This window comes from Cupressus sempervirens, chromosome 10, assembly GCF_028749045.1.
Source record: "Cupressus sempervirens isolate cs-2001-9-10 chromosome 10, ASM2874904v1, whole genome shotgun sequence".
Classification (NCBI taxonomy): Eukaryota; Viridiplantae; Streptophyta; class Pinopsida; order Cupressales; family Cupressaceae; genus Cupressus; species Cupressus sempervirens.
The window spans coordinates 670711776-670726944 of NC_143127.1; the positions used below are offsets into that span (position 1 = coordinate 670711776).

A 15169-nucleotide genomic window follows, 5' to 3' on the forward strand; every position below is an offset into this window, starting at 1 on the left:
CTTCTTGTGCCTTGAATGCTTACATTTAATCCCGACATTCCAATAATGTATGTTACATTCATATTTTCATGATTGCAATGTCAGTGGAAGTTGTGTAACATACGAGCTTTGTTTTATATCCAATGATGATAAATCATCGAGGCTTGGTGACCAGACCTAAGGCTGCATTTATCATAATCTTGCATACTTCATTGGCATTAACACACAATTCGACGGTAATCCTATTCATACTCCACATGCATCAGATTCCTCCATGGTTGCACAAGCGTTTGGTTCATCGATTCTCGTTCCTCCATGGAATACTTGTGACTGTCAAATAAAAAAATGCACAAAACTATGTCAGATGTCAGTTCATACATATACATTCTATCTAAACATACATCTCATGAACATCAGAGCAAAACAAAACAGACAATGACATGTACACAGGAATACTTGGCTCAAAATCTCGTATATGTATATATCAAAGAATGGGTCAGTACAAATAAAATGGGCGCTACTCAAGCGCAATCGATCAAAAATGATACATCTAGTGCTGGCACACCAATCGATACATAGCCAGAGATCAAAATAAAAGTTTGGCACAGAGCATCTAACTCTGTCTCGAACCCTCACCTCCGGGAGGAGTAGGAGGAACAGGGGCAACAGGTGGTGGAGGCGGTGGTGGCATATCCGGCTTGATAGGAGGTCGTGCACCTCCGGACTCTCGTGCGTACTGAGAGAATCACTGCACCTGCAATGTCTCATCAGGTACTGCACTAGTGTATGCAGCATAATAATATGTGGCTCGAGTAGACTGGAAGCAGATCTCAGCCTATGCCAACTCTAGCCTCCGCTCTGTAGCCTCCGCGCGCTCTCTCTAGCGATCTGTCTCTCTACCAGTTGCGCATCCCTGACTGCCACTGCAATCTGCAACTCTCCCAAATGTCGGGAGGCTGCACGAACTTGCTCTAGGTATCGCCGTACCGCATCCTATACTCCACCTACTGGCTGATCCAGCATATCCTCATCGACCATCTCTGGTGCATGCTGAGGTGGAGGTGCCTACTGCGGTGGAGGTGCCTGCTGCTATGGGACCTCCTGCTGAAGAACCTGCTCCTCTGTCCTATGCCTCCTCCGCTGACTGTGTCCTGCTCCACTACCCCCAGTGCCTGGGTATGATCCCATCTACCATGGGGGAATAGGCATCTGCTATACCCGGTGCTGGACCTGTGGTGGCACCTGTGGCTATGCCTACTGCTGCTGTGATCCCTGTCCCTGCCCCTATACCTGCCCTATCATCCCTAATGGATCTATGAAGCGTAGGAATGGATGGCTCATCAAAAATGCCTGATATGCAAGCATCATCCCAACATCTACTACCTCTGGCAAGTAGTCCCACTAAACTGCAACCAAACTACGAATATCTATCATGGATCATCCTGGATCCATCTATGGAGGCCATCCTCGCTCTATATCCTTTTGTACCCTGGCATAGGTACAATACTCAGCTGCAATGTCCAGTGGTCTACCATACTGTCGCCACACTCGAGAGATGACAAATCTCTCTATAATAGATGTTGTCCTGCCTGCTAGCGGTCGAGAACTAAACATCCAGGGCAGCTCTCTTGGGGCATCATCCCAATCCTCTGTCTCTCTCCAGGGTCACCATATAATGGACACTAGGTCATCGAGATGTGCCTGCCAATGCTCAGTCTTACCCAGGTGGGCTTGGGTAATATGCCCTCGATATCTGCAAATGTAGGGCTCCATGGGTTCCCGAGAATCTTCAAAAATCGGTCTACATACAAGGAGATGCTCCCAGGCCTAGATCTGTAACACATAAACACCTGCTGCCATGGTCTTCTTCTCGTGGAAGACGACCTCATGCATCTCATGAAAAAGATGGGCCAACATACACTGACCCCACCCAAAGATCTTAGGTGCCTCAACCATCCTACGGAGCATGACACCCCATCGACACTCCAACCCATGCTGTCCCCTGTTAGGACATAGGAAGCAGCTCAAGAAAATACCCAACACAGATGCCAACCTATGTGTAGGTCCATAAGTATGCATCAGCTCATCCCACCTGATGGCCCTGCCCCTCGGTAGCTCTCTCTCAAAAACAATAGATAGTGCCTCTGTCCCTAATTGAGGCACTGTATCATATACAACTCGGGCACCGTGAAAGGGAATCCTCAAGATCCTCCATATGTCCTCTGGTGTGATAGTCATCTCACCCATCGGCAAATGAAATGTGTTCATCTCTGAATGGAAACTCTCTACCAATGCAGTCAGTAAACCGTGATTCACCATCACGGCTGGAATCCGGCAGAGTGAAGATAAACCCAATCGGGCAATGTGTGCCCGATCTGCGTCATCCAAACTTCGCAATAACTCTCCATAAGGCAGATAATGAGATCTAAATGAGATGTCTCTGAATACCTCCTGCACGCAAAAAAAATAAAAAATGATAAACAAACGATCAGTATCAAGACGAATCGAAGCATCAAAACAAAATACAATGCGATTTCTAAATGCAAAAATTACAAAAATGGCACAAAATTTCGTGCGAGATTGCTGAAATCTCGCACAAATACATATGGTTTCGCGTGAAATAGTTCTCTCCTTGTGCGAAGAAACTCTCCTTCGCGCGAAAATAGATCTCCTCGCGTGAAGATAGATCATCTCGCGCGAGAAAAAAGGTTCTAGCGCGAAACAGGATTTGCCACGCGCGAAGAATCTACATCTTCGCGCGAAGCCAAAATCGCCTCGCGCGAAGATATTCCGACCGCGCGCGAAGAAACAACACATCCTGCTTCTTCGCGCGAAGAAAGAATATCTTCGCGCGAGAAGAGATCGGTCTTGCACGAAGAAAGAATTGCACATCCTAAAACATGCTAAAAACATGCATAAATGATCTCAAAAAATGTGTAATTGAAAGTACGAAGATGGGAGATCGATGACTCACCAGTGGTTCGTAGTCTGCTAGCCGACTATGTCATTTGGAGCGCTCAAAACGATGATATCTCAAGTTCACTGCCATGTCTATATCAGAGCTCAAAATCACTAAAAGACAAAAGCACAAATGAATTGAAAATGACACTTCAAGCCTATATATAGGTGTTGACCAAATTTTTCAAAAGTGCTCAAATTTGCGTAAAAATTGCACCCTTGGCTAACTGGACCATTCTGGATTCATTTTCGAGATCAAATTCGAGATCTGACACACCCAAAAGCCTTAAAAATGCATTTTAAAATTTTAGGGACCAATGTGATCGAATGCTTGTGCAGTCAAATCTTTTTGATACTTTATAATTTTTGGAATCTTTTCAACTTTACATTCTCCATATTTTCAAAATTCATTTTGAAAATAGTCAACTGAAGTCAACTTTACATGATATACTGGTTCAATCATATTTTTGGTGTGTCATCTTTCGATTTTGCTCCCGAGGGGGCATGATGATTACATCATTAAATACTTATTGTTCAGGGCATTTAGTTCCCATCTTATGTCCTAGTCACTTGGGGCATCTCGTCACTTGGGGCATCTCATCACTTGGGGGTTTTTGTTCCCTTCTATCTGACATTTCTGCCATCTATCTTATCTTTTCATCAATTGATCAACCTTATAACAACTCTTCTCAGAGTTCGATGGACAGGTATTGAGACAGTCTAAACCTCGACTCCTGAAGATTAAACCTCGTTCTGGGGATGATTCTATGACTCTAATGAGACCTTGTTATCTTTTATCAATTTTGGGTATCTAGGTGTTCTATCTGGATCCTTGAAGGTTAAGCTTCGTTCTGGAGATAACTTTCTAAATACTATCAATTTCGGGTATCTAGGTGTTCTATCTGGATCCTTGAAGGTTAAGCTTCATTCTGGAGATAACTTTCTAAATGCTATTAATTTTGGGTATCTAGGTGTTCTATCTGGATCCTTGAAGGTTAAGCTTCGTTCTGGAGATAATCTTCTAAATACTATCAATTTTAGGTATCTAGGCGTTCTATCTGGATCCTTAAAGGTTAAACTTCGTTATGAAGAAACTTTTTAAATGCTTATCAATTTTAGGTATCTAGACATTCTGTCTAGATCCTTAAAGATTACGCTTCGTTTTGAAGATAGTCTTTTAAATGCTATCGATCATAGGTATCTAAGTGCTTTGCTTGAATTCCTTAGGATTAAGCTCTGCTCTAGAGAAGGTCCTTAAAAAGCTTATCAATTGGTCTCCGTGTCATCACCTTCAGAACCAATCTCATGTTCACATCATGCTTTCTGATTATCTTTGAATTGAACATGTTGCTCGCACATTCATTCAAAGAGGGGGAAAATGTAATACCCCAAAATTGGCTCATTGCCATTATACCAATTCTAGTCTATTTCTGATAATTCCAAAGTCCTATTCTAATAGGCAATTCTCATTCTGCTATTCGCTACTTGACTTAATTGTCAGATGCAGAAAAACCCTAATCTGCATTCATCATATTTCTTATTTAATTCCTATAGTACGTACTCATATTAGTTGCATTAAACCTACTTGATTAATATTTAATTTAATTATTAAGTATTTATACTTTAATTAAATTAAATTATATCCTAAGGCTAATATACCATGGAATTAAATTTATTTAATTTAATAAATACACCTATCTTAATTAATTAAATGTAATTATTTAATTAAATGAGAAAGGTATTTCTAATTAATTAAAAGAAATTATTTAATTAAATAGAGTACTTACTTCTAAATAATTAAACAAAGTTATTTAATTAAATGGGAAGACATTCCTAATTAATTAAATAAAGTTATTTAATTAAACAAAAGTGTCTCTAATTAATTAAAGATTATTTAATTAAATAGAAAAAGTAATTATGAAAGCATATTTCATTTTATTAAATTAAATATCTCAACAAAATCTCTCTTCAGTTCAAAAAAGGGGAATTTCCAGTTCACTATTGATAAAAAATGAGTTAACACAGTTAACTCCTTTATCTACTCAAATTAAAATAGTTAACTCCTTATTTATCTCAAATTAAGTCTGTTAACTCCCTTTAACTTAGGGATCTCCCTTTATGACTGAAAATCATCTTCAATCCTGACCGTTGATCTGAATCGATCTCAACCGTTGATGGATTTCAGGAAACTCTATTTAAGAGACCCTCATCTCTTCATTTGGGAGAGGATGAATTGATTTGCTATCGAATTGTTGTTGAAATTCATGCTCATATTTACTTCCATTTCTTGCACACATTCTCATTTTTAGTTTAATCTCATTTTAGTTTAATCATGCATATGCTTAATCTAGTTTGCTTCATTTGTTCTTAGATTACATTGCATCTTTCATTTTCTTAGATTAATCTGTATACTCATTCTTAGCTTAATTCCATTGTCAAATCCTTTGTTCTTAGAGGGTCTGGTTGCCTACACCTCGATTCTGAGGATATTAACAGGCAAAATCTCTTTAGATAGAAGGCAATAGGTCGCTTTGCAGGGCAAATTTTGAATGTACAATTCAATGTTCATTCCGCGATGAATCCACAAATAAGGACCATGTTGAAGTGTGTGTGTTAGTATATGCCGCATTTTCATGCATACAAAGTGCACCAAGTTGTGGTGCCAAAAGGGGGGCTATAAGTGGACACCTTTTTTCTAAAATCAGCAATTTCTAAACTTCAACAAGAAATTGAAAATAGTTACACTCAAAATTTAAAGATATGACAAAAATAAAACTAGTAGTCCTTTGAATCTAGTTTCTAAACTACTAAATTTTTTTCAAAATGGTTTAGTTTTAGGTCCTCAAAAAAGGGGCCCACAGAAAGTGGTACTGTTTATTCCAAAAATATATAACATAGTACAAAGTGTGGCCCCCCTAAAATATTAAATTGTTTTGAAATTGTTTAATCACTCTGGTCAAAAGTTACCTAACACTATGTAGTTTGTCCCAATTTTTTGGGTAATTTTATAATATGTATTTTTTTAATTTTTTTTTAAAAAATTAAACACATCCCAAAAATATGAAATATTTGTGTGCTCTCGCTAGAAATGATTGAAAACTAATCTAAAATCAAAACTTCTTTAGAATGGAGTATAGTTTCCAAAAAACTAAGTTGTTGCAAAATTTAATGAATGAACCAAAATCTACAACCCAATTAGTACATGTTGGTTTTTGACAAAGAATGGACATACATTCAAAAAAAATTATAGATGAAAGGCTTGAAATAGTTCAAATAAAAAATAAATTATATGGTTATATAGCTAATACAGAGACCTACAATGTCATGTAACCTAATTTTATCGATGCTCAACCACGAGAAAACTTGGAGGAGAGCACACAAGAAAAATTAATAATTTTTTGTATCTTTGCAACAAAACACGTCTCAGATTAGTTTACAAACTCCAAACCTTTGGGTTGGACCCCCAAGGCAAAACCAAACCTTAGGCTTGGTAGAATGCAAAGCTTTAAACATCACATACACCCTATAGAATGCGCTATTTAAAGCTTTTTAAATTTAATTCTTAATAGTGCGTACACGCTTTATATTTTTTTTGAAAAGCGCGTATGTGCTATAATGCATACATGCTATTTAAAGTTTTTTAAATTTAATTCTTAATGGCGTGCACACACTTTATAATTTTTTTTTTGAAAAACACGTACGTGCTATGGCTTGGGATACCCAAGCCATAGCATGTGCGTACTATAACGCGTACATGCTTTTCAAAACTAGAAAAGAAAAAAAAGGTGTCATCTTTTTGGCACCACAACTTGGTGCACTTGCCTAGATTGTATATGGGAGTAGTCCTAGAAATGTTTTTGAATTGAGGAAGTTGGGCAAAGGAAAGATAAATAGTGTTGAAGCAGAAGATTTTGTTTAACATTTGAAGAACATCCATGAGGAGGTGAGGAAGCACATCATAAAGATGAAAAGACAGTGTAAGGCTAAGGCAGATGTGAAAAGGAGATATAAGGAATTTCAGATTGGAGATAAAGTCATGGTTCATTTGAGAAAGGAGCATTTTTCAGTAGGTACATATAATAAGCTGAAGATGAAGAAGTTTGGACCATGCAAGATAGTGAAGAGGCATGATTTTGGAAATGCATACGAAATGGAGTTGCCTACTGAATTGAATATTTCACTAGTATTAATATTTTAGATTTGACAGAGTATTATGAAGGAGGTGATGGAGATGAAGTTGTAGAAGCATAGTGGAGCATTCCAGTAGCTAGTTCAGCTACCAAAGAGATTGAGGAGATACTAGACAGTCGTATTGGAAAAAGTACTAAAAACAGAACTTATGAGAAATATTTGGTCAAATGGAAAGGAAGACCAATTGAGGATTCATCATGGCTAGCAAAGGAGGAGGTCAACCATCTTGGTTTTCCTCTAAACACTTGAGACATGACAGGGTCATTTCTCAAATTACCCCAGCTATCTAATGTAGGAGCATCCTAGGTTTAAGGGCAATCTTGCATCACCCAAAAATATTTTATTTTTAGCCTTTTCTATTTTAATAAAGACTAGTAGACAGGGTGGTTACTATTTATAGGAACTTGCTATTTTTAGTAATTTTGTCATACAAGCTTGAAAAGTTCTCATTTTCTATTGGAAGGATCATTTTAGAGATATAAGCCTACCATAAAAATCTCATTGCTCTAGCTTAAGTATCAGAGAAGTTATTGTGAATTTTCAGTGGAAAAATTTGTAGAAAAATCTTTAGGCTCACTATTGGAGGCCTTAGAGTTCCTAGGTGAGGTCCGAAAACTTGACAAAAGGGCTCTAGTTTTGACCCTGTAGATCACGAGTTGGAATTTTTGAAAAACTGGTTATTAATAGCCAATTGGAACAACAGTTCATGAGTTATGGCCTTCGGAAGTTGGGCTACCAAATTTTCTAAAATAATTTGTCAAAGATGTATTTGGCCGACTCTATGTGTATTGTTAGGGTTTGTCGGCCCTAGATATTAAGTTTGAGCATCTAGAACCTTCCCAGATAGCATAAAACTACCTATTTAAGAAAGGCCTAAACATTGTCTTGGACAGCTCTGGGTGATAGTTTGCAACACTGTCTTACAGATTACTAAAATGAAGGTGCCCATTTGGGTTAGCATATTGTAATTGAGAATTCTATAATTTCGCATTTGTGGCAATAGTAAGAAGTTCATATTTTGTTCTCCCATTTGTTATTATTTCTTTGTTTTTGTTATGAGTTTATGGTATTAAGGGGAGTCCTTTGCATCAAAAATTCTAGATTTTTTTTTTTTTTGCAAGAACCATATATAAAGCTAGGGCCTCCTTTCCTATGAAACTAGAAATGCCACACACCAACAACGATCCCCTTCCACACAAAATCTCTAAAAGATGAGCCACTACTACCACTATAACACAAAGCGACAACCATCACCAACACCACTACGAAACCAAGCATTGATCCATAAATTAAGAGGCAAAATATGTCAAGAAAAAAATCATGTGTTAGATTTTCCATGTATTTTTGGTGTAGCAAACGTTACCATACCACAAACAACCCATACACACAACTTAAACAATTAAAAAGGTCTATTGTTATTATGTAACAAGCATAATAGTATTTTACTATAATTTTAAAGATAAAAATAACTAATTATTTAAAAATCATATTCACTACTATCAAATTTTTTAAATACATATACCTATATATAAATTAATATGTAATATACATATACATCGATACACAAACATAATAGAAGACATACCACATATATGTAATGCTATTTTCACTATTTTTTATAAATTTTAAAAGTTATTACATTAAATTTTATAATTAATTAAAAATATGTTAATTATTTTAATTTTTAATAAAAATTGTTTCAAAATGTTTTTAATAATGAACATACACATTCATAAACATTATATATATATAGACACACACTAACATAAAATTATTAATATAATTATATAACTTTTTAAATAAATCTTTAGAACAATTGTCATATTTGTTTAAAATCCAACATGATTTTCCAACATAATTAGTGTTAATATGATAAAGAAGTGGAAAACAAAGGAAGTATAATTCTTTATGCCTTATTGTCCAAGCATTTGCAATGCACCGATTGACTAATTATTGTTATTGCGAGTATAGAGATAAGTTTGATAGATAGTTTAGTGGCATAGCAATATGAAATAATGAGAGTAGTCAATTGCAAGAGCACAACATAGCCCTTTGAGAGATTCCTGCACGAGCAGTGAGAGCAAGGCAGAAATTCTTGAAGTGTCCAGAGAGATCCTGGTGAAGTGCTCGCACTATACTCATCTCATACTTCCTCTCAAAAGCATCATCAATTTCCTTCAAATCCACCTCTGCCCTAGTCACCATCACACGAGCTATTGTACTATCGTCCTTAACCAGTCCTTTCAGGGCTTTGTGAAGCACCTAAGTATTTCACATAGAAAAATTATTATGTCATGTAACAGAGGAAAGTTTAGTACCAGGACAATGGCTTCAATTCAATATTAGCAAAGTCTTTGTTTGTTGGGAGATAGTATCGAATTTTACCTTGGCAAAGTACTGAGCTGGGGCATACATGCTCTTGATAGTCATGCGAACAGCCTCCTCGAACTCTTTCTGTGTTTCCTTCTTGAGCGCCTGTCATGTTTATAAAGCATTATGATGGTGTCATAGTTTTTTCAATTTAAAATTTATGATGTATTGTTTTTACATTAATGTTGTTTTCATATTTTATGATTATTGTTACCATGTAGTATGCTAGAGAGAAATAATGTGTCCTTTTAAGTCTAATTTTTTATTATTCCAGGTCACACTCCAAATTCTATAATCTTGATAATAGAATTTTAAGATAGCACTTGTTAATCTCTAGATGTAGCTCTTTATTATCTTGCTGATAGACCATGAAATGTGATAAAATATGTTAATGGAAACATTTCAATACAATTGAATGTTAAAGTAATATTGAAAAATAAAATCGGATATTATGATTGTGTTGGCATTTTTGAATCACTGTATCTAAACCTTTCTATAGTTTTGATTATGAATCATAGAATGCGATTTGAAACATTGATACAAAATCTAAACACAATCAAATCTCAAAATAATAAAGAATAGTATAATAGGCTAATAGAATTCTCTTGGCATTTTAGACCAGGTTAGAAAATTTATCATTGACCATTATAATTGATCGTAAAGTGTGATCCAAAATATTAGCACTAAAAGTCCAACACAATGGAACAGAAAAATAGCAATGCAGAATAAATAAGGGGAAGATTGAAATAAAAATTTCAGCATAATCAAATCCAAAAATATAGGAATGAATCAAGAACCAGTCCTCCAAATAATAAAATTTTCGAAGATAACAACTGATTATTATCGACTTTAGAAACAATTTCTTGTAACATCAATAATACGTAATGGTTTTCTATCATACCTTCATAATTTCATGACCATATTCCTGCTTGTAGAAAGCAAAGGTTGCACGAAGTTGCATGATGCTGCGCTGGCTTATTATCTGAACAAAAGTATGTTCATCTGTTCCACATCTTCCTTCTCCTGCTTCATATAATCTCTGTGCATCGCACTTTGCCTGCTTCATGTTGATCTCCTTACTCTCGCACCGGTGTGCTTTCAGCATCGCCAGAAGCAGCTGCCGTATAATAATAATGACACATATTATTCTACAAAACTTTTATTTATTTTTATTGGTAAAAAGTTGAGATTCTTAATTATTATGTGTTGAATCTTCTATATAAAGGATACAGCTATTCTCCCTATAAACTGTATAACTGATCAATTTTTTAAAAATTCAAAATATCATAGAATTTTCTGAAAATTTATTTGATTTTCATGATAAGTCCAAAACAACAAATTTTTTTCAAAAAGATCATTATGAAAAAAAAATTGACTTTATTTTGTCTTTAGTACATTTTGTCTGAAGATTAACCATCTCCTATATAAAATGCTCACAATTTACTGTTATATTATAGAATTTTTGTAAACTCTGCCCTTCTACAGACCTTATCATTATCCCACTGGAAAATTATTGTAATAGCTAGCAATCACGGTATATGAAATCACCTTCTGGAAGGGCCCGCTGGTTTTGCATGCAACGTCGTCTTCTAAGCACCGTTGGAATTGTTTGTTGTATGCTTCACGGATTTTTATGATTTCAGTCGAAGATCTTGTGCAGATAACTTCAGTGAGAGCGCGGTCATCTGTGCTCCATCCTTCTAGGGCTCTTCCAGCTATGATGGCGTCCCTTTCAGCTGCTTCCCTCATCCACAATCCAATTGCTTTCTACATTCAAAGCATTTTCAATTATTAATATTTAATTTTAATTCTATATATCGGAGAAACTTTTCTTTAGTGTGATTAGTGAAAGCTAAATATATAAGATTGGTCTACTCGTGAAGTTGAATGGCTCACAAAGAGCACACTAGGGATCAAGTCTTGCTGAGTGCAAAGCTTTGACATCATAAGGGATGAGGTAGGCTTCGTGCCTCGCTGGGCTGCCTTGTAGGTCTAAACCCTCTATCAAAAAAAAAAAAGATTGGTTCAAGAGTTCAGCAGGGAAATAAAGTAATGTTGGTGTGATATATCTTTTAACACCATGTGGACTTGTGAAAGAATGAATGCCATCCTTATGTGACAAAGTCTTTTGTACTATATTGATTGGAGAATGCTAGTGTGATAGGTCCTTTGGTGTCATGTGGACTTGGAGAAGATTGCACATGATGGTAATGTGATAAATCTTCATGTAGTACAGAGATTAGGTAGTGATATATCCTTTGGTACCATGTTAGTTTGGAGAAGACTAGGTGTGATGCTGATGTGACATATTGTCCTGTTAGGAAGACTTTGAGACATGTAACCCTATGTGACATGCCATGAGGTATCAAATGAATATGGGGAGTCTAGAGCTTAAACACCACACATGCCTAAGGTTTGATTTTTAGACTAAAAGTGTTAAGTAGCCAAAGTTGACTTATTTTTTCTAAGCTAAATATTTTCCTTAGTGGGCGATGTTTAATAGTAGGCAGCCTAATCTTTATAATTGATAACATAAGAGTGTGACATGCCCTTTACGTCATAGCACAATAGAAATAGAACACCATGACTTTTTACCTATCATAGAAAGTTATGATCCATAAGTGATCAAACCCAAACTGACCGTTTATTAATTCTACAAAAGATTAAAAAAATTTCTAAGCTTTGATGTTATTAATAGTTAATAAAAGTCCTACCAAAATTAATAAATTAACAATTCTTCATTTCAATAAACTAATATGCAATTTATAGTGAATAAAAGTCATCAAAGTTTGAGTATGGTAAATTAGAGATAAACCTCTAGTTTACCATGAAGTTCTTTTTCAAGTCTCTTGCAGAGGTCTTCTTTGTACATTGTATAGTAGGTCTCTCTAATTGCCTTCCTCTGCTCAGCATTTCTGTTTCCCACTATTTCCACGATCTTTCCTTCATCAGTTCCAAGGCCTATTCAACAAAGCAAATACATTGTTAAATGGTTGGGGCTTAAACATATTGTGCTTGAATAGTAGTAATGTATTATGTTGGTAATGGTAAAGTATAATAATTACGTTATGTTTGTCATAGTAGAAAATAATTATTACGATTCAAAAGTATTACTATAATTTCGTGAGAATATTTTTTAAGAATAAATATAAATAGAATTGTTTATATATTAACTTTAAGAAGATGATATTTATAGTATATAATTTTAATAAGTCTTGTATATAGTTTTAAATTTTAGTTAAAAAAATTAATTAGTCTTATTAGTTATGTAAATCTATGATGAAATAGAATCACATGTAGATGTTTGATGTGAAATTATCTTAAAATTTGTTTTACAACCAAACAACCATTTTACTAACAAAAAATTATACTATTATTCTTTTGAAGACCTCTCATCCTCACATTACAAATGAAAGAATGTTGTTGGACCTATATTTCTCTTTTAAAATCTTTTCAAATGTACTTGGATTATCCTAATGTATCTAGTGTTTATTGAAATAGTGAGATAATTATATCTTGTTCTTCATGCCTCTTGAGTCTAGTAAAGTAATTAATGTTAGTAGTTGCTAATATCTTCATTAACTAACTACCTCTAAATTACCAATCCTCTTTTGTGAGTGATCCATCTCTTCTTTAGCTTTGCCTCATTTACAAACACCTCTAAGAGTTACATTGTAAGTACTTTGTAAGTGCTGAAGAATTCTAACTTATTATGTCTTTGCTGACTTGGCTTTTGATTAAAAAATTAAAATTTTCATAAATCAATTAAGAATTGAACATAGGATCACCCATTTGTTGCTAGAACACTACCATTAAACTGCAATCGCTCTTCATGGCCAATCCTTGTTTGGTTCAAATATGATTTATTTCTCAATAATACTAAGAATTGTACTCGTAATGCAAATGGTAAGATAATGATACTAGTTTTTCTAACGGCGAGGAAAATTGGGAAACATAGTTGGCAAAGGAGGAGTATCTCCGTCCTAACAAGGTTAAAAAGAACGCAACCCTAATTCCCTCATCTGCTAGTAAAGGCAAGCTTAAGGCTTTGGAAAAACCACCCATCTTGGAGACTGGCGAAAGTCAGTCCACGGGTAAAAAAACAAACCTAGATTTCTTTTGATTTAAGGGTTGATTCTCACAATTTTAAACTGGACCAAGAGGACCTGGAGAACATATTGACTACTGAATGGAATGGAGGGCCTAATTTCTTTAGGGTTATTAAGCTGGCATTGCACGATTAAGAGGGTTTCAAATGGACAAGGATAAGGACAAGAGAGATTGTAAGAGGACGAGGGCTGACTTGAAAAGGGAGGCTGAGAAATCTCCCAAGATATTCATGAGCTTAAGAATGTGGCTCAAGAGATGAATATGGTTGAAGAAGAGGCTGCCTTGAAGGCTCTCACTTAGATTTCTATGTTTTGTTCTGGCTTATTGCTGTTTTTTTGGGTTTTGTCGTTTTTGTTGTGGGTTTATTATGTTTTTCTTCAAGGCAGCTGCTCATCTTGATTTGTAATGTTTAATGTTCTATTTTATTGTAAGATCTTTTGAGAACGGATTAAACATCACACACTAAGCTTAATTTTTAAATAATCAAAGTTGACTTTTTTTCTCAAGCTTAATTCTTCGTGATGTTTAAGAATATCACTTTTTGTAACCATTTCTAACTCAGTTAAAAACAATTATAGTTATAAATTACAAACCGAAAGAAAAAGCCAGACAATTATTCTTACATTTAGAAATCACATTCTTAACTTCTTATAAGACACCACAAGACTGCAACTATTGTCATGCTTATAGAAGAATTAAAGTTCCCATATCTTTTATAGACACAATCAATTCCTACAAACTTAAATCAATAATAAATGAAGAACTATTTTTCTAATAAATGTCAAACAAAACAAATATCTTTCTACTCAGTATAATGATCAATACCTTTGCAAGCACGATAAATTTCCTCGCAGTCTCTGACAATAGGATTAGCGACACATAAAACAGAAGAGTCAGCCATTGCTGTGTATTTCAAGATACCCAACTCTACACTGCAGGTAATGCTGAATGAAGAGTTTAATGGGCATTTGATCTTTATACAACACACATAATCTTGCAATGTAGGCATCAGAAAAGAATATGAAAAAGGTCCATTATAATGGAATAAAATTTTAAAATAATAGGAAAGAATATTGGCCAGAGAAAGCTTCGGTGACTATGAGCTTGATATGAAAATCAACGACGATTAAAGAAGCAATGAGTATCACTAGAGAATTTGCCGAGCCTGCACGTAAAGAGATTGAGATTCGCAAATGCTAGTGGGAATTTTCTTTATAGGCTCTACATTTATTCGGGACATACGCTGCAATATTCTTACCATTATTTTAATTTTGTACAGATGTGATTCGCTGTTCAATTTCTAGGATGTACTAATGACTAAAATTTTAAAACTCTAAAATACAATGGATTTTGTTGAATTGTGATTAAAAATAGAAAAATAAATTGAGATGTTAAATCTGGAAAAAAAAAATAGTTTGACTATTTATTTTTGTCTTTGTATTTTGTCTTGAGCTAGGCCAGGCCCAATAAATTATGGGTATAAATAGATAGAAGATATAGATGGGAGATAACATTTTTAATGCTGAATTATGATAAGATCACTTACAAATTGATACATTCG

General features: G+C 34.9%; 1 protein-coding gene across 1 annotated transcript; it reads right to left on the reverse strand.

Annotated features, from left to right (window-relative positions):
• Nucleotides 1–8970: 8970 nt before the first annotated feature.
• Nucleotides 8971–14584, reverse strand: LOC149535605 (annexin Gh1-like). Its single transcript, XM_089806799.1, has 6 exons — nucleotides 14434–14584; nucleotides 12314–12459; nucleotides 11047–11265; nucleotides 10400–10615; nucleotides 9514–9603; nucleotides 8971–9390 (listed from the first exon to the last, which is right to left on the reverse strand). Exons 1-6 carry the CDS (start codon nucleotides 14507–14509, stop codon nucleotides 9154–9156), a joined length of 984 nt encoding a protein of 327 aa, XP_089662925.1. The 5' UTR covers nucleotides 14510–14584; the 3' UTR covers nucleotides 8971–9153.
• Nucleotides 14585–15169: the final 585 nt, after the last annotated feature.